The sequence below is a fragment of the Neltuma alba genome, unplaced genomic scaffold (genome assembly GCF_004799145.2).
Source record: "Neltuma alba isolate B1F8T4 unplaced genomic scaffold, ASM479914v2 tig00006447_pilon, whole genome shotgun sequence".
Classification (NCBI taxonomy): Eukaryota; Viridiplantae; Streptophyta; class Magnoliopsida; order Fabales; family Fabaceae; genus Neltuma; species Neltuma alba.
Genome location: NW_021634473.1, coordinates 1,689 through 21,775, shown reverse-complemented (window position 1 = coordinate 21,775; position 20,087 = coordinate 1,689). Strand labels below are relative to the sequence as shown.

At 34.5% G+C, this 20,087-nt stretch overlaps 1 protein-coding gene and 1 pseudogene across 1 annotated transcript; both read left to right on the top strand.

The window, feature by feature from the left end:
- Nucleotides 1–847: 847 nt before the first annotated feature.
- On the top strand, nt 848–7,377 carry LOC114750453 (uncharacterized). Its single transcript, XM_028939051.1, has 5 exons — nt 848–2,089; nt 4,917–5,138; nt 6,656–6,751; nt 7,163–7,260; nt 7,353–7,377. The coding sequence occupies exons 1-5, from the start codon at nt 848–850 to the stop codon at nt 7,375–7,377; spliced, it is 1,683 nt and encodes a 560-aa protein (XP_028794884.1).
- A 9,274-nt stretch (nt 7,378–16,651) lies between these two features.
- Nucleotides 16,652–19,864, top strand: LOC114750452 (mediator of RNA polymerase II transcription subunit 6-like; annotated as a pseudogene).
- Nucleotides 19,865–20,087: the final 223 nt, after the last annotated feature.

Sequence of the window (20,087 nt, the reverse complement as noted above, 5' to 3'; positions counted from 1 at the left end):
ATTTGTTTCATCTAGATTCATTTGATGAGCTTGTTTTTTTGACATACCTTTTAATTCATCAAATAAATTAAGCATATACTGATTAATTTAACTCTCCCAAAAAAAATGGAACTTTTCCCTCAAACAAAAATCAGATTTTACTGTGTACCCGAAGAAAAAATATTCAGACTTTATTATACTCACACATGAATGAAAGCTAGTACCTTCAACGATAACTAATGAAATTCAAACCAGTATTAATTAAAAGCATTTAATGGTATAAATGCAGTTGCATTGGTACCCCTAAAATAATATTATATGAATTTGTGTCAATCACATTAAAGACCATGGTAAAAAAAATCACATTAAAGACAAATTCATGTAACAAGAAAGAAAAAAATACGTCATTTTGAATTTACAAAAAAATGGAAACGTATAATTATTAATACCGCAACGGAGCAACACCCATATTTAATTAGTGAATAAAAAATCAGGATAAATATAATCTTATTAAATTTTTCTTTCTTTCAAGTACGGGGCCAATTCATCCCACCCAATTAATTGGTATATTAAATAGCCCTGAAAGACATTGAGCTAGAAGCTGTTTTGACATTTTTAATAAGATGAATTAGTGAATGAAAATTTGCCAAAAGCAGTAAAGAGATAAGAAGCAAATAAGATATTTTAAGTATATTGGATCTCTCACGTGTTTGGTGATAAGTTCAAAAAAATTCTATAAAATACGAGAAACTCACTTCAGTCTTTTCAGTGTTCCTAGGAGGCTAGGACTTTAGCCCGGTTTATGTCTGAAATCTAATCATTTGTTGTCGCAGCGCTTACAGTACTAGGATCAGATCCAGGCTCAACCATGGCTCCCAGAAGCAGAAGGAGGCTCAAGCGGCGCAAAATCTCACCAGAAGCCACCCAACTTGGCAGCTCCGATGGAATATTACGGTTGCCGGAACACATCTTGCAGCATTTATTCTTTTACTTGCCCTTTGAGGATTCAATAACCTTATCTGCTGTTTCAAAGACTTGGCGAAGCGTCTATAAGTCCCTTCCAATCCTCAAAATTAACTGGGATTTTGAAGAAGGTGGCAAGACCCTCGAGGACTTGGTGGCTTCGATCGACAAATCCTTGTCAACCCTAAGAAATCAGAGAGTAAAGATTGATAGCTTTCGTCTGAATTTGGGTCCGTCGGAAGAAAAGGGTTTGATGTTGAAATCCAACTTAGATGATTGGCTTTCTTTAATCATGAAAAATCATGTGAAGGAGATAAATTTTAGGGTTTCCAACAATCACTTCACCGTACCCCATTCAGTTTTCACCTCGAAATCTTTAGTCAAACTTCACTTGAAAGGCTGCCAATTTCCGACCACCTTCTCACTCATCGGAAATGACGACGACGACGAGGATGAGGAAAGAAAATCCTGGTTTAATAGCTTCAACTGTCTCAAAGAGATATTTCTTGTGAATGTCGTTGTACGTGGGGATCAAATCCAGGAGCTCATAAATCTTGCCAGAAACTTTCTTGAGAAACTAAGGATTAAAACGTACCCTCCACTGCAACTTCTGAGTCTGGAATCCTTCTCCAAGCTTGGTTCTTTTGAAGGAAATGTTAGAAAAGTGTATATAAATAAAGCTGTGAATCTCCAGAAAGTGGTTGCCGATGAGCTTAAGAGAGCATATATTTTCCGGTCTGAAAATATAAAAACATTAAGGTGCTTGAAATGGAATAACAGTCCCTTCAGAACATCGATCCAAGCCCTTGTCTCTTCCCTCCCATTACTGGAGACATTGCAATTGTCTATGTTTCGTAATCAAAGGATAAAGATTCAAAGTGAACCACTTAAGAGGTTGATGTTGTCGGAAGGTGAAAGGTTTGAGCAACCTTTGGCGGTCGATCTGGACGCTCCTGGGCTCAGGAAAATCTATTTCAAAGGTTCTTCTATTCCGTTTGTTACAGTGTACGGAGAGAACCAGCAACTTCGGTGTCGTCATCTTGGTGGTCTCCATGGCTCTCACCTGCACATGATTGGCAGGTTTTCGCAGAACTTAATGCAATCAATGGTAACAATACATTTGCATCAGATCTTGTTGGTTGATAAGGTATGAGAATTTTATTATATTCTTTTGCTTTTCTATTTGATCATGCGTGCAATTGATTTTAAGAGGCATGCATTCTTGTGTGTGTATAGCTAGGCAGTGCCCACATTGTTTTCCATGGGATCATAAACCATACTTAAAATAACTTCCTCACAATGTTTTATTGACATGGACTGTCATATATTGTCTGTCATATGTCATTTTCAAAAAGAGAATCAACGTTACACACACACACACACATATAAAGTTCTTACATGAAACGACCATTTGAATCTAATTCTGTGACAAATTTATGTGATAGACTGATAGTTATGTATATTCCAGTTGAATCTCATTCATGCACTGTATTATGAATCTTTCATTTGTATATATTACTACCTACGCTCCTTAATATATATATATATATATATATATATATATAAACTAGTTGAGAGTTGGATTTGGTCTTAAATATAAGACTTCAATCCACTTGTCTCACATTTTTTGAGAATATTCTCATTAATTGTAAGCTATTTTCACTAAGGGATAATTCCAACCATCCAATACACATGATTGAAAATGATAGTTTAGGAAGACCAATATACATTTGTAACAAATAATTAATTTAATTAACTTCTGTGATATTCTCAAGTAAGTTATTTAGCTGTTATATTAAAGACCGAATGTAGTAGAATTATGTACACACTTTAAAGTCTTCATTAATATGAGGAGGCTGAAAAAATGATACAATATTGTGTGAGCATTCTGTTGCCTACCAGCTTAGCTCATGAGTTCCCCCTTCCATTTTATTTCTACATAGCTAGAATGCCACATTTGGATATATGAGGGTAATTTAGTTCAAATGAAAAACCTTAAGAGCTAAGAGTCACGATTCATGAGGGCTGTCACGTGTATATAAGTTGATTTCCACATTTGTAGTATTGGGCTTTCCCATGAGAACGTTGATACCAAAATAAATATGCAACAAACACGTTAAGCTAAAGTGGAGACATGATCCTATGATCTTTAAGCCTTTGCTCTAGGAACCAAGGCCTAAGAGTAGAGGTACTGGGAACTAAATCTTTTTTTTTTTTAAATTCGGTCAAACAATTAATCCAAAAGTAAATTATGTAAGATTTATAAAACCGACAAGGGTTTGAATTTAGTAACAGAAGGCAGTCCTTGACAATATGATGAATTAAGATTTAAATATCCACTAAGGGGGTTGAAGTGCTTGAGAGTGCATCAAATAGAAATGCTTCCAATAAGAGAATACCCCTATCTAAAATTAATTATACACCTCATCATGAATAGTCAAGAGCTAGATTCAGGTATGCACAATGCTTGTCTAGATTAACCTAGGGCCCTTGAGTATTTCCATCTCAATTGCAAATTAATTTAGGCAAATTCTAATCCTAGGTTACTTTGCAATTCCCTTTTTCTCAAAGGGCGCATATTCCAACACCTAAACACCCACAAGAGCCGGCCAATCATCTGCAAGAGAATATTAACTCAGATTAAGCACAAAATAAATCATCCCCCCTCCCCCGGCCCTCCACACACACTAGACAACAATAATCAAGGAAGAATTCAACTATACAGTGCTTAAGATATAGAGTTCACAGAGATCCTATAGTTTACAGAAGTTTGGCCACATATAGCTTGCAATACCAAGTTTATTCAACAGAAAATCTCAACGCTAGAGAAGATGATGATGAAGTGTAGCAGATATTATCACTAAATAAGAAGCTTCCTAGGACTCTCATGCCCCCTTTGGTATATTGGAATTGAGATTGGAGAAGTGGAAGGGAATTCTTGGAAGTGGTGTGTTTGGTACAATGGCTCCCAATGCCTCTTGAGAACTCTCAAAATGTGGAACAACCTCAATCCTCGCTAGCTTCCTCTTCCTTTCACAACCCCAAAAATAGAACTTGGCTTTTGGATATGCGAAATTATAAAGTCATTAGGTAGCTAGTTGCTCTTCTCATTCATATAAGGTAATATTTTCATTGATCCATGATATCGGGTAGATATTTACTGATCTCTAGATTCCACCACAAGTTTTTAATATAAGACTTAATTAACTAATTTGAAAAAAATTAAGAAACTATTTATATTTATCATTTTTCTTCAAACTAATTTGCTTCACTTATAAATAATTGATATATAATCTAATAATCCACATAAGTATCTTAGAGTGATCATGTAATATATTCTATAATTAATTAATTTGGTAACTTCATTAATCTCCAAATTATTTGATTGAGTCTTATATCAAGGATTGGAGCTAGTATTATATTTTGTTTTCCTACCATTTATACGTATAGGCCTATTAGATTCTTGCTGCGATTTCATGCACACACACACACATATAGAGAGAGAGAGGGAGAGGGAGAGAGAGAGAGGCCATGCTTCAGCGAAAGCAATTGTTATATATTGAGTTTAGAGCTAAGATGTTTTTGTGAGTGTGCGCTTGTGTATTCACACTTACGCTGTTTTTATTTTCTAATTAAGCTTCCTGTCTTGTTATCGTCGTTATTGCTAATTTAAATGACCTGCATTCCTTGTTCGCATTGTTTCATATCTATTAGAATATCATATCATTAATATATGTTTAAATAGAACCGTACGTAATTTCCCATAATAGATGTTGGAAGCTAAGTTGTCGATCAATCTCAATACAGACGATAAATGAATTACTCCTAATTTGGACGAAAATCTTATTATTCCCCGACTTTTGATTTACTTTGCAGATATATCCTTGTGTGTGTGTGTGTGTGTGTGTGTGTGTGTGTGTGTGATGAATTTACCAAGTTATTTTGTTTTGACTTGATACTTTGAAACAATTCAGAATGGACAGAACGTGGTGAAGAATCTGGAAGAGTTGAGAGAAGAAAGAGAAATCCCCCGTCCTTCAAGTGTGAAGATGTTGGTACTTGAATGCATTCCAAATGCCTCAGACTACTCCGCTTTTCTGAATGCCTTGTTTTGGACTTGTCATCCAAGGACTCTGCTTGTCTTGCTGACCAAAAAGGAAACCCTAAATTCACCTCACAGGCCTTCTTTCATTAGCGTAAGTGATATTCCCTCTTGTTTTTAATTTCATCATCCTCGTATTTGGATGTCCTGTGCCCATATTAGTCCAAGGTTTCTCTATCACGATGCATAAAATACAACTTAAAAGGATCATATTTAATCACCAAATCAATATGAATTCTCCTAACTTCACTGTCACGCAGGAAATCTCGGGTATTACAGTGTCTTTAGACTATCTATATAATCCTCCATTTGGTTATAACAATAAAATATGCTATCTCTAGTCTCAATATAAGAGCTAATTGTGGGGTTGGATTTGGTTCTAGATGTAAGACTTTAATTACTTTATCTTCCAAATTCATAATATTTTCTCCAATTATCCCTATTGATTTTAAGGATTCCCAGCAAGAATTATTCCAAAGCCCATTACTAAAGAGGTTAGTTTAGGAAACTTAACTAAAATTTTATTAATCTCTTCAAATTAATTAACTAAAACTTTATTAATCTCTCCAAATTAGTTATCTAACTATTATATTAAAGATCAGATGTGGTAAGAAATTAAGAAACTAGACACAGTTTTGGGTGCATTATATATTACGTAGAGCCTCTGAGAAGCGTAGTATGAGGTTGTCGATCACCATGTGACCTATTAGTCATAGGTTCAAGTCGATCGGGTAAATAATCTGTTACAAAAATGCAACATAAGACTGTGAAAAAAATTAAACCTAAAGTAGGTCCAAGCTTAATTCTTCAAGCCCTCCGCATCAAACTGTATATATATCCCTTTATTATATAGAAGTCTGAGGCGAGAGTGATGATATTTATTTATTATCGCTTGCTATAGATTTCATATTATGTATAAATCGATTCTCTTCATGCACAAAAATCAAAATATACAATATTTATAATGTTTATCTTATTTAGCGATCCAAAGATACAACGACTAATATTTGTATTCCCCAAATTGTTCCATTATAATACGCATTATATCTATATGAGTCATCCACGCATTTTTGTGAGGGAATTTTATAAGACCGCATCATATTTTTATGCGTCTGTAATTTTTTTCTTTCTTTATATCTCTCTCATTATTCGTTGTTGTGAATCTTGGGAATCTATATATAAAAGACCTCGTGTCATATTTTTAGGGGTTGCAATCACTTTTTTATGTCATCTATTTTTGTGAATATAGGGAATCTACTATAATTAAGGTGGCGAACACACATTGGATTTTGGGTGATTAATTGATTAATACTCCTTTAGTCCTTAACGTAAGACTTAATTGTTAATTTGATTTTAGTCATAAATATAAAACTTAGTTCTCATATTTATCAATTTTTCCTACATTCTCCATATTGATACTCTCTTGACCATAATCAAATAACAGAAGGAGATAAAGTATTAAGGAATATGATTATAATGATTTAGAGAAAAAATGTCATATTTATTATAACTCATTTAATTTTCTTAATCTAATCAAATTAGTTAAATAGGTCTTTTATTTCTTTTGTTGGTGATGTATTAATGTGTGTGTGTGTGTGTTATATTTTGCAGTACCTTGTGAATGAGTTATCACGGAGAAGGGACAGGAATCCAACATGCTGTTTGGAACCTGACAAACCAAGGTGCTGGAAGCACTACGTGGCGCAAGTGAAGTTTAATGTGTACAATTACAGCATGCTGGATGAGGAGCTCACTGACGATGATGATATTGATGATTATTATGATCAAATTCCAGAAAATGATGAGATCTCTGATGATGTTGATGATACCTCAAATGAAAAAGAAGATGATGATGATAATGATGACGATGACGACGATGATGAAGAAGAAGAGCTTGTTGTCGAATTTCGGATTGTGTGGAGGCCATACCCATATTATTTTCGGCGACTGAAGTTCTGAACAATCGCCATGAAGGCTGATTGCTCTTGCAATTACAGATATATACATATATACATATATACACAAATGTATGTTTGTCAAACTCTAAGAATGTATATGTACTGTGTTTGTTGTCGTGTTCGTATTCTTCTGTCTTATTTCGGTAACCAAGTTCTGCAGATTCGTCATGAAGACTGTTGGCTGTATGTCGTCAAACTAAGAATGTGTACTGTGTTTATTGCTGTGTTCGTGCTCTTCGATGGTGTTCTGTTGCGTTCGTGGGTCGTCCGTGTGTTACTATGTAGTATCTATATACATTATGTATGAACTGTTTGTGTGAATTTTTTCTTGCTGTTTAATGTTTAATCAGTGTTAATGTTTGTGACATGGCATGATTAGTTTCTGCTCAAGTTTTTTTTTTTCCCGGTCGGATTCATCATATTTTCTTTGTGTTTTTTTTTTTTAAAAAAAATTGGGTCAAGGCTTCTTCAGATAAACACAGAGAAGATAAAACTCTGGGGACTTGGACCACCTTCCTCGAGGCCATTATTCTTCATCGAATAGATGCTCTTAGAAATAATTATGAGAGTTAACAGGAAAATTGATTTTAAATTTGTTTAAAATGTTGGTTCTGTGAAGAGTTGTTTTCCAATATGAATATAGCATGGCATGAGTTAGAAAACTGATTAGGTGATCTCTTTATTAAATATAATAAATATTTTTTAAAATTTTTTTATTTTATTAAATAATATAAGATAACCAAATACTCATCAAATAAGTGGTTTTACAGAAAAAAAATACAAAAACATAACATAAAACAAATAAAAATACAAAAAGTATTTTCCTGGCTCATTGTCCAATTGCCCTTAAAAAAAAAAAGTTGGGCCCATATGAAAAAGCCCAAATCTCCTTTGGCCCATTATAAAATGTATTAGGCCCATTTCTTGCTTTTAATACAATAATGAGGGGAAAAAACCTTCTACAGATCACGTGGTACTTTTTTTATGATGTTTTCCCATGCTAAACATTAGCAATATCTTAAAAGAAATAGAAAGTGACATGGATTTGTGATTAAAAAGAAAACAAACAAAATTAAAGTACCAGGACACATAACCCTGAAATCGTTCAAGTTTTCAGTGATCTTTCGACTATGCAACACCTCACTTTTATATACTAATAGGATCATTTTAATGTCTGTGAATCACTAACGTCAGGTTTCCGTCTTGGGAAAAGACAGGGAAATTTTTTTTTCCCTTTTCCTTCAACATTGGAATCCGTTGATCAAATATTTCAAACCTTCAGATAACTGATGAGTGATCCAATATCCACCCTGCTTTCAACTTAATCTATTATCATCTAAAATAATTTCATACTATACAATCTTATAATATTATATTAAAAATAAAGCAACGCTCTTGGTTGACAGCATATACGTGCACCTGGCAATGCTCACCTCTTTCTTCTAGAGGATACAAAATAATATTTCCATAAAGCAAGTAAAGTTACTTGCCCAAATATTTTGCTATAAAATTTACAGAATTATAACAGGTATCTCTGCTCTTCAACCAGCCCACCTTCTTCTTAAATAACCTCCTTGTCCTTCTAGCTACTAGCCTTCACTGTTCATCATAAATTGGGGGGGTGAGATTCCGAAGAATCCCCGTAGTAGTAATTTCCATCAAACAAATGTGCAGATTACATAAAGCATGCAAAACAAGCCAAAGTGGAACATAACCTTGCAAGCTAATGCAATTAAGCATTTATGCGCAATGACAGATAGACAAGCTGAATAAATAATGCGCAAATACTTGGCAATCACTGCCCCATGTCTATTAGACAAGCTGAATAAATAATGTGCAAATAATTGGCAATCACTGCCGCACAAATAATTGACAATCACTGCCCCATGTTTATCAGCTGCGCGTGATCACGGCTAAATAATCCATGCAAGGAATTAAGGATTACATGTTCTCATGCTTTAGAAAAGCAATATGGCACAAACAGACATGCAGCAATCATACACAAGTGTAAGGTAGGAAAGAACTACTACCTGGTCTGCTTCCCTCCAAATAAAACCTTACCGTTCTCCTTTCTTTCTGCTTCTTGGTGAGCTTGAGCATATATCAAAACCTATCATGTTTGTAAGGGTAGATCAATATTTGATCCAACTGTAATTCATAAATTAAATAACTCTCTTTAAATCCCAAATCTTCTTTAATCTCTACCCTTACATAATAGTTGGTCATCTTGGATAATTTTTCTTATTCAAACTATTCTTTTTGGAACACTTCCTTCCTTATCTCGACCCATAGTGTTACTTTACTTTTCCTTATTCCACCAAATAATTTAATCTGACACTCCAAAATAAATCTACAAACCTTTCTAGTTATTATTAGCAACTCATATACCTTTAAGATCCTTATTTAACTTCAATAATTCGAAAATTCCAACTTTCCCAATTATCAACCTCACGGACAACAGCAACCAAACAGCACATGCATATATTAATCTAGTTTCCTTCTTTCCTCGCGCCATGTGTGTGTATCACTTTTCACTTCCGATCTGATTTTAGCTTCCAAACTCACTCCTCACGGCATCTTCACACATACATATATACATATATAATAAATTTGTTAAGACAAATCTGCTACTATTACCCCTAGCTCCATTAATTCGAGTGCCATGACAGCAACAAAGCACACACATTCTATATATATATACTCACATAAGCTTCGGTTCTCCCCTTTAATTTTCCATTAAGACCTGACACTTATGGTTAGGAAAACACAGTCTCAATTCGGCCAGAACAACACAAACACCCAATTACTTGCAATCAGCTTTTACTATACATACATGAATCTGACTTCAACTTTCCCGAGTTATATATATATACATATATATCTCCCTGTTTCAGCAGTATCTAACGCCATCACAGCAATAACATGCTCTGTCAGGGAAATCAAGAAACAGAGACGAAAAGAAGGACCTTTAGACCGAATACACATACGCAAAACATATATATGTATACACTTATATCTATCAGTTTCGGCCACCAAGAACCAGAGCATCGACACAGCCTTTCAGATATCACATGCAGATAAGAAAATCAACACGTAACTCGGTTTTCTTTCTTCCCAAGATCTTAGAAACCGACATCCATAGCTCCAAAAATTAAGCCCCTGTTCGGTAATCTCAAAACAGAGCATCAACCTTACATGCAAGCCCAAAAACCGGTATCATACACTTCAATCGGCCATAAAACACTAGCTCACCGAAGCTTGTATCCTTTTACTCACTTTCTCTCACTACCCGTCTCTCACTGCCCCACTGTCAAGCTCCCTAACCATGCAGCAAAACCCAGAAACGAAGACGGCAAAGGAACACGTGAGGCTCACCTGAATACTTGATCGGTTTGCATGCAGTTGAAGTATCTCCGATCACCAAGATTCAGCACAGCCTCTTCTCCCGGGCTCTCCCTCTCTCGCTCGCGCTCTCACTCTCGGTCTGGCTCTGTTTGTCTCGTCTCTCTCTCTCTTTTCTTTGGACACTGACTGAGTGAGTGCAACGCGTGGTGATCAGCTAATACATGGAGGAGTGAATCAGACGCGTGGATGACCAGCTGTTGAAAGGAAAAATGATTCAGACGTCTTGAGGAGAAGGCAGCACGTGTTTACAGCATTCTGGACCATTTTGCCCTTCTATATAATTATTCCTCCAATCCTATTCCTTCTCCTATTTTTCTGAAATATAAGATATATCCAGAAATTAAACCAAAATATCATAAATGGATTTTTCTTATCCATTAGCTTCTTTGACCCATAAAAATAATTTTCCTAAGAATTTCAGGTCAAAAGTCCATTCCTGACTATTTTTCTGAAATTTTCCAAGAAAATAGCTCTCAATTTCAGAAATTAATTCTTAATCCATTTTAAGGATTTTATGCCTCAAATAACTTCTTTACCTCATAAGATAATTTCTCTAAAATTTTCTAGTTAATTAGAAACCTCTAAGTATTTTCTAAGACAATAACCCATTTTGCTATGAAAATAGTTTTAAAATCATTTAAGCCACTTTTTGGGGAATGAACTTTTCCAAAATATTTCTAAACCTTGAAAAAATCAATATTCCATAATTTTTCCCAATTGTGATTGAGCTATTAAATAATTTTAATGAACTTTCTCTTTTCTGCTCATCCTGAGTCAGAAAATTCGGGGTGTTACATTTCGACTATCGTCTTCATATGTTCATTGTTATCGTATTGTGCTCATTAACTCCATTTAAAGTCAAGCCTCAATTTTATCGTTGTGACGTGTCTGAGACCATTGCTCTGATTCGAGACTATAGTTATGTGTATTTCTTTGAGTTGTTTATTTTTTCTTTCCTTTGAGGCACAAAACATGTGCAGTCAATAACATCCATATAATACAATAAAAATACGATAAAGTTCTAAATTTTTTTTTTATATCAAATAAATAATTTCAAAGAGTGGCATCTCAGGATGTCAAACCTCTTAAAATGACATTTTCTGACTGTGTAAAAAATGGTCAAGCCCTTTAAAGTGGCATGGTCATCAATTGACCAAGTACTCTTCTGGTCCTAAATATAAAATTATTTTTGTAGTGTAATTTACACTACAAAAGGAGTCTTATATTTAAGACTATAGGAGTATTATGATATCTTTATTATGAAATCTATAACATAATCATATTAAAAAAAAAAATCAATGACTGACTTGAGCCGTTAAGAGCTCGTGAGTGGCTCGCTCACTCATATTACTTTTGTATGAACTGTAGTGGCTGTGTGAACAATGAAGGCTCAATTCCTATGGCTCTGCGCCTTTCATTGTGAAGTGCAAGAATAGGACAAGTCATGGGAACCTAATGTGTACGGCGCAATTGTTGGCTACATTGCGCCTTTATGACCAGAGTTCTCGTATGTTTGGTGTGGGCTCTTTTGCTATTTAATTTCAACAGGGGTGGGTCTTTTGTAGGAGGGTGCACACATTTCTACTTTTTGGGAAACTCTCGATATATCTCAAATTTATGTTATTTGCGCATCCAGTTTTGTTGGAAACACATTTAATGTAGTTTGGTAGAAATTGGTTAATGAATGGCTGCGGTTGGTGCATGGGAGTAGAAGTGTGTTTGTTTGTATATTCACAGTCACTGATTGCATGGATTCATATCCTGTTGCCTTCTTTTATATCCAGCACTGTCTTAGCTCCTTGCTCTATTTCATGTAGATTTCGTAGTTCTTTTTTCTAGATTTCATGTAGATTTAGCTTCCGGCTTGAAGATTTGGCACCTCACAGAGAATTATCGTGAGGGTGGACAGGACTGCTCTGAGGACCAACTTTGATATTCATGATCATGATTGTGGCTACCCAAAAAAACTGATGTCGCTGGATATGATAGTTTTTGATGAGGATGTAAGTATGTGTCGGTATTCTCTTTGTATAGTGTGGCCTTATATTCATTAGAGGCTTATATGCACAGGGAACGATAATATTGATGCGTCTTAAACGTGATGATATGATTGATCAGTTTTGTAATGTGTGGAGAGAGGAGGACGTGTGCATGATTTAGGACTTTTTTGTGCGTCATTGGGGCGGGGCGATACCTAGTGATTGTCACATTGTTCTGATGTCTAATGCTCCTCCAATTCTTAATATAAGACTTATTTAACTAATTTGATTATATCAAAGAAGTTAGTTAATTACAAAAAATATAATATGTTTTTTCTAAAACACCATGATTATCTTTCTTAATATCCTCCTCCCTCTTCTACTTAATTATAGTTAAGGGATTATCCATATGAGTAATTTAGAAAAAATTGATAAATATAAAAAACAGGTCTTATATTTAGAACCAAAATCAACTCAACAATTAAGTCTTATAAGGATTAAAAGAGTATCATTTTCTGGTGCCGTGCACAGTGGTTGCCATGTCGCAGTTTCAAGTTTTCATCTGTTCAATCCATTCTAGGCGATTGGACTCGGGGTTATAAAGGTAGAGGTTGGTACCGTGACTTTAAAATGCTCAATCTTTTTCCTTTTAAGAAGCATATTTGAATGTACTATGAGATTGTTACTATGTTTGTTTATCATTGTCCTAGATGTTATCGGTGTCTTAGGCCGGATGGAGGATTTGCAGATCACAAGGGATCGGGGGCCGCTTGCTTATGTGTTGGAATTTGTTGTCCAGGATTTAGAGTTGAGTTGCCTGGCTAATAATTTGCTGGAATATAATTATTATGTTTCATTCACTGTGTTTTACATGTATGGGTGATTGCTAAGTTTATTTTTGATGAATTTGTAGTCAGGGCAGGATTAAGTGTGAGTTTTTTTGCTAATATTTTTTAAGAATGTTAAATTTAAATTTTAAAATATTGAAAATTATATGGATCTCCATGTAAAATTAAGTATATTTTGTATAATATTGTAGACAAATTAAGATGTCTAGAAATATATTTTTTTGAAAAGAAGAAGATTAAAGATCAAAGCACTCATGTGAACTCCGAAGCCATTTAGTCCTATTGAAGTACCAAAGCCATGATGTAACCAAGTCTTCTCTCATATAATGGTAACTTATTTTTTTCATATTGTTAGGAGCCTGAAAAATAAAAAATGGGAACGCTAACACCAATATGTTTTCATGTAAACTACTTACATTCGAAGAAGCAGTCACGTATAGGTATAGGATTTGGGCTATCGCATTTTGAGGAAATCATTTGTAATACTACCTCCGGTCCTAATTATAAGATCCAATTGACTAATTTGAGGAGATTAAGGAAGTAAGTTAAGTTAGTTATTTGTAACAAATAAGTGTTGTCATTCCTAAAATATCCTTGCTAATTAAGTGTGTTGGTTAGAACTATCATTATTAGAAGGACTATCTTGGAAAAAAATGCATAAATATGAGAGATAAAATGGATTGGGGTCTTATAATTAGGACCAAACTAAAAGTCAAACGGGGTCTTATATTAAGGACCGGAGGTAGTATTTCTTTTGTTTATAAAAAAAAATACAGGGACATGAGAGCTATCTTCTGAATACTTTATAGTGTATCTAGATTGTTTTATATCAGTATGTGACATATGGTTAATCCCACTGAGATGTTTAGGCATGTAAGAAAAATATTGTATTGATAGATAGATCATTACAGTATAAAATTCAAATCTAATTGTCATACCGTTGGTATTAGTTAATGTCATGATATATCGATTTTCCGAATGAAATGATAACGTGTCTATGTTGATATTTCTCATGTTATTGAACTATTGTTGAGAAGGTTTGCTTAAAGATATATTCCCCAAGCAAGGCAATCTCGAGCCACTCAATTTGTATATTGTAGATTAGTTTTTTTCTTACTGAACTAGTTAAATAATGACAGGGTAGGCTTATTTAGAGAAGAATGAGTGATAAGCATGGTGCAAAAATCAAATCAGTGGACAGTGATGGGTACTAGAGATGGCCAGAGTAGTCTGTTTGTTACGTTGAAGTAGTAGCTACTAAAATACGTGTCAGATGTAAAAAAAAAAAAAAGGTATTTAGTAGTCAACATTATACTGGCAAAATGGAACCATATTAAAGAATTAAGTTTGGCATTAAATTATAATGCAGTTTGTCACAAAATATATGAGAACAGTAGTAACTTTGATGGTAATACCAAACCACCTAGGCATTCAATTTCAAGTAAATGAGTGAGAGTAATTATGTTAGTTTAGTTTTTACAATGTCTATTTTTTTCTATGCAGTATGGATTTTTAAAATAATAAACTATTTTGGGTTTTGATTTTCCCAGGTGGTTTAGTGGTATACTATGTAGAAGTGCTTAGGCCTACCATTCTTGAAGTGATGATTAAACTCCGTAAACTTTTATGTTATCAACTGATTTTTGATCCACAATAGTGAATATCTCATCCTTATGTGGGAATGCATCTAAGAGTAACTTTCTTAGAAAGTTCGTTATTGTCTTAACTATCACTATATGCAACCAACGGGTGGTACATAGAGTCACATGTTATGTAATGTCTATTATGGAAGGACTCATCTGATAATGTATCTATATTATTTCATATTTTTTTCAGGATAAAAACTTTTTGATTAAATGCCTCGTTGTCAAGGTTGATACAAGACATGGATGGAAATATAAAACTTGTGCCAGGTGTAGTTATAAGCTAAGACTTGTGGGGGGGAGTTTCATTAAATCTTGGAATTTTGTCAATCCTAAGAAGGAATTAGAAATTAAGCTTTATGAATCAGTGAGGAATGATGGTTGGTATGTAATTTATGTAATCTTTTTTGATTTAGTAATTTGTCAGTTATACTTATTCATGAACTTGAAGGAGGTCTCTGTGAAACTCCACGATGAATGTGTTGCTGTTACAATATCTAAGATAGAATATATGAGAGTAAAATCTGGTGATTTTGTTATTGTCCAGTACGCTGCTGGGATGCTCTACAAGAATCATGATAGATGCACATAATTAACCTTTGATACCTTATCCTATTTTTGTGCATTTTTAACCTTCTATTTATTTTGTTAATTGGATTTGGTGTACCATACAGGAGGTCCTCAATTGTTTTCATTTTTGGGGCTACCAGAGTATTATTTGATGGAGACTTAAAGTAGGTGACTTGGATGGCAGAAAATAAATTATATGGGACGCCTGATTGTTTTTTGTATTTGACATTATGTGTTTGCAGACAAATATGTTTTGATGGATTTGTTGTAATTTATGTGATGCTATATTTGCTATAGGTGAATTTTTTGTAGTTTATGTTGTTTTTTAATTTTTGCATGGATTCATAATTGTAGTTCAAATACTCTTATTGTCAATATTGATCATTTAAAAATCTGTGTGGATGATTAGTCTTAACAGCGATTGCATAAAATAAATTAGGCTAAGGGTTTGAGAGGGGTATTTCTGAATATGATATTTTGAAAATTACCATTTATTGAATAAATGATAGAAAGACAATTTTTTTAATCTAGTTAGCCAAGCTTCCTATGAATCATGTGGGATTACACTAGTTAAAAAAATATTATATGAGAAACCCCTAAATGGTATCAGAAAAAAAATGAATAAATGGGTTATTCTGTTATTTATAAAAATTATTCCTCAAATAATATTATAAGCATATTGGAGTTCTGAGTAATATATTTGTGGTCAAAGGCTTAGTTATATCTAACTGAATTATATAGATTTAATAATAGATTGAAGTTCGAGTTGAATCATAAATAATTAGTTTGAATATGAGAAAACAAATTCAATAAAACTCTACAACTTAGCGAAGTTATGGCTATTTTAAACTGCAATTAAATGTTAAGAAAACCAAACATTGCATCGATGAGGGAATAGTTGTGCAAATTTTGAAGAGGGAGAGTCAGAGAGAGATAGAAAGAAGAAATATGATTCTGATACCAATTAATATAGGATGAAAAACAAAGTGAACATCTTTAAAAATTTTATTTTTACCAAGAAATTTAAATTATAATATCGCATAAATTAAAAGATCAATTAAATAATCTCTTTAAAAATGTAATAAATATTTTGTTACAAAATTAAATTTATTTTATTAAAAGCTATAAAATTATTATTATTATTATTTTGGCACGTGGAACTTAGATCAAGGAGGGAAAGCCGGACCGCAAAACGACACAGCTTTGCCTTAGCGGGGTGATTCGGAAGCCCTGAATCAGGCGGAACCCGCGAATCAGCGATGGCGACACCTCCGATGGGGCTGGCGGGAAACCCATTGTTCGACGGAGCAGCGCCGCCGCCGCCACAACCTCCGGGGACTGACATGACAGGAATATGCTTCCGAGACCAGCTCTGGCTCAACACTTACCCTCTCGATCGCAACCTAGTGTTCGATTATTTCGCCTTATCCCCCTTCTACGACTGGGCCTGCAACAACGAACAACTTCGTATGCGCTCAATCCACCCTCTTGATCCCTCTCAATTATCGTAAGATACATATCATCTGAGTCTTTATTGTATGAGTGTATCCGTCTGCATGCTTCACTCATGCACGGACTGTTTGAGCGTTTGAATTGGCTAGGGTTTTGGGAAGTGATTAAGATACCAGTTGGGAAATGAGTTTTTATTTGAATCTGTTTTTGTTGAGGATAACATTCTTGAACCTGGAATTGTTTAGTTTGCACTGGAAATGTGGGAAGGATAAAAGTTGGAAGCTTCAGTCCTTTTTTTTTTTTTTGGCGTAGGTAATAGATTTTTTTGCGGGCTGGGAGGTTCTTTCATTTTGTTTTGCTATACATATCACTAGGATCATCAGTGTTCTGATTTACAGACTGAAGTCGGAACTATGGTATATTTGATGATTGAATGGTGATTAAAAAAATCACATAGCACTCTTGGAGGCGGCAATAGGAAAAGCTTTAGAACTGTCACTTAAAGATTTTAAACAGAATATATAAAAATTCGAACTAATAATGTGGATATATTGATTGAAAGTCAATTGGAATGTTTTAAGATTCAGAATGCTCCTTTACATGACATCTATGCTCTGGGAATTTTAGTTCAGACTAAATCAATCATAAATGACCATAAGTCTTGTTAGATATTTGTTATACGTTAAGTCTGGCAAGATTGTCAATAATCTTAAAGCAATTGTGTCAAGCTTATGTTTCCTTGTTCACCTGCATCACTGCCTAATGGATAGAATGCTGTGCATTGTTCATTTATTTGGGACAAAAATTACGCTGGTGTTTTTGTTATGATTATTTGGTTGGTTTCGCTGAGGCATTTAGCCTCTGCATAAAGTTGTTTGAACAAGAGACTGTTATGTAATTGTGACTATTTTGCTCATCAGGAAAATGACAGGCATAGAGTATATGCTTAGTGAAGTCATGGAACCGCCCTTTTTGTTATTCGCAAGCAAAAGAGAGATGGCCCTGAGAAAGTTACGCCGATGCTAGCTTATTACATCTTGGATGGTTCAATATACCAAGCACCACAGCTATGCAATGTTTTTGCTGCTCGAATTGTAAATTCGTATTTTATATTATTGTTTGATTATTAGAATTAGAAATGACCTTGTCATTTGATTCCTTATTTGCAACAAAATGGATTTTGGTGATTGTGAAAATAGCAAATTTCCTTTGTTAGTCCTGAAATGGTTTGACTTCGGTTTTTTCATATAAAAGCAGTAGCCTATTAGGTTATGAATCTGAATGTTTAAGCATTGGAAATTTTCATGACATGACAGCAACAATGTTTCAATCATGCTTTGTCCAATGAATTCAGTGCTGTTTGCTATCCTTTTCTCTTTTGGTTAAAACAAATTCTGAGAGACAAGGTTTTTGTTCATTCCTGGCTGTGATTGATCTTGCAGGGAAGGGCACTATATCATATACAGAAGGCTTTTAGTACAGCTGCATCGAAATTGGAGAAGATAGGATATGGTAAGCAGGGTTTTGTGGGCCTTTTTAAAGGGGGGGTTTAACATAGGACTGTTACTCGCTATGATGTGCTCCATTGAACTGTCTAAGTTGTTCTGACAATGAGTATTGCAGTGCCATTTACCCTCTCACACTCTAACTTCTGTCTTTCTAAAGAGAATAAGCTTCAAAGAGTTTGAGCTGTTGAGATATTTGTCTATAAATTACTAGGTTTAGCATTGTTAGATTCTGGATGTAACGTTTAAGCCATGTGCAACTAAATTATTGCAAGTACACAAGGAAATGCAGCTAGTGGTACTTTGCCATCTAGTTATCTATGCCTTTCTTATTACCCCAACACTAGTGTTCTGCTTTCCCATGTCTAACCATTTACTTATTTACTTATTATGAATGTTAATTGAACTCTGTTTCGTTTTTCTGCTTCAGTTGATTCTGAAAATGAGCCTGCAGTGCCAGAAGCAAAGGCTGATAAAGAGACAATTAACATAAAGGAAGTTATGCGGGTGGATCATATTCTTGCATCCCTACAGCGTAAGGTATGTTGAAACGATACAGGTTTTCCATGCTTCCCTCCCTATCAAACACTTGTGTAGCGATTGTAATTGTCTACTTTTAAAAGGGAAAAAAGAACAGAAAAACAAAAGGAAAAGGTTTAAGGAAAAAAAAATTCATGTTCTTATTATCTATAAAATCAAGTTGTGAAATAATTTGAAATGAACGTGCTGGTCATCTTCTATTATCCTTTGTCCTGTTGGCAATATCGCTATTGAACTGTGTGAATATGTCAAAGATGGTTTTCTTTAAAACTCCATTAATACAAGTTTCATTGTTCTGAATTGGTCCATAAATGTTATATCTCAGTTTTAATCTGAAACACAAAAATTTGGTTTGTATTCACTTTTATTTGCTATGACTTGAGCATTATTAATTTTCCATTCCAGCTGCCTCCGGCTCCACCTCCGCCACCATTTCCTGAAGGCTACACTCCGCCTCCAACTGGGGAAACTGAGAAAGCACCCGAAGGTCAAGAAGCAGGAGAGTCTCAAGCTCCTCTTATTGATCCTATAATTGATCAAGGACCTGCAAAGAGGATCAAAGTTTGATATAAAAGAGAGAAACTGCAATTACTATGGAGATTTTCCCGCTAAGAAAAGGCCGTTGTTATTAACCGGTGGCCTGTGGTCTCCCTTGCTAGAACACGATGAGCTTCATGCAGCCCTCTCTTTTTTTTTTTTTTTTTTTGGGGGGGTTGTTTTAACTCATGTTAGATAACAGATGATGTTCTGGTCCGGTGTGGATATTATCAGCTAGGCTCACTGTAATTTGATAATATACTTCGGCATCTGAAAGTGCATAATTGATAGTATAACCAGAATCAATCTTGAGTTCTGGATAAAGTGTCAAACCAATCATGAAAGACCAAGTTTGTAAAAATTATATCATTTTCATGGAAAAATGGTCGCCTTAGCATTTGGACATTTGGAACTATGGTTGATCTCGATTGACTGATAAAGTTGCAGGGTCGTTTCAAGGTTATTTAGGCATTGGGTGCCAAATGGAATGTGGAAATTGGAAGATTAAACCAGGGAAAAGTTATGAGTAAGCTACTGCGGCTAAAAGGTATCCTATGTGATGCAAATTTGCAGAGATTTTTTTTTGGGGGATCAAATGGACTTTTT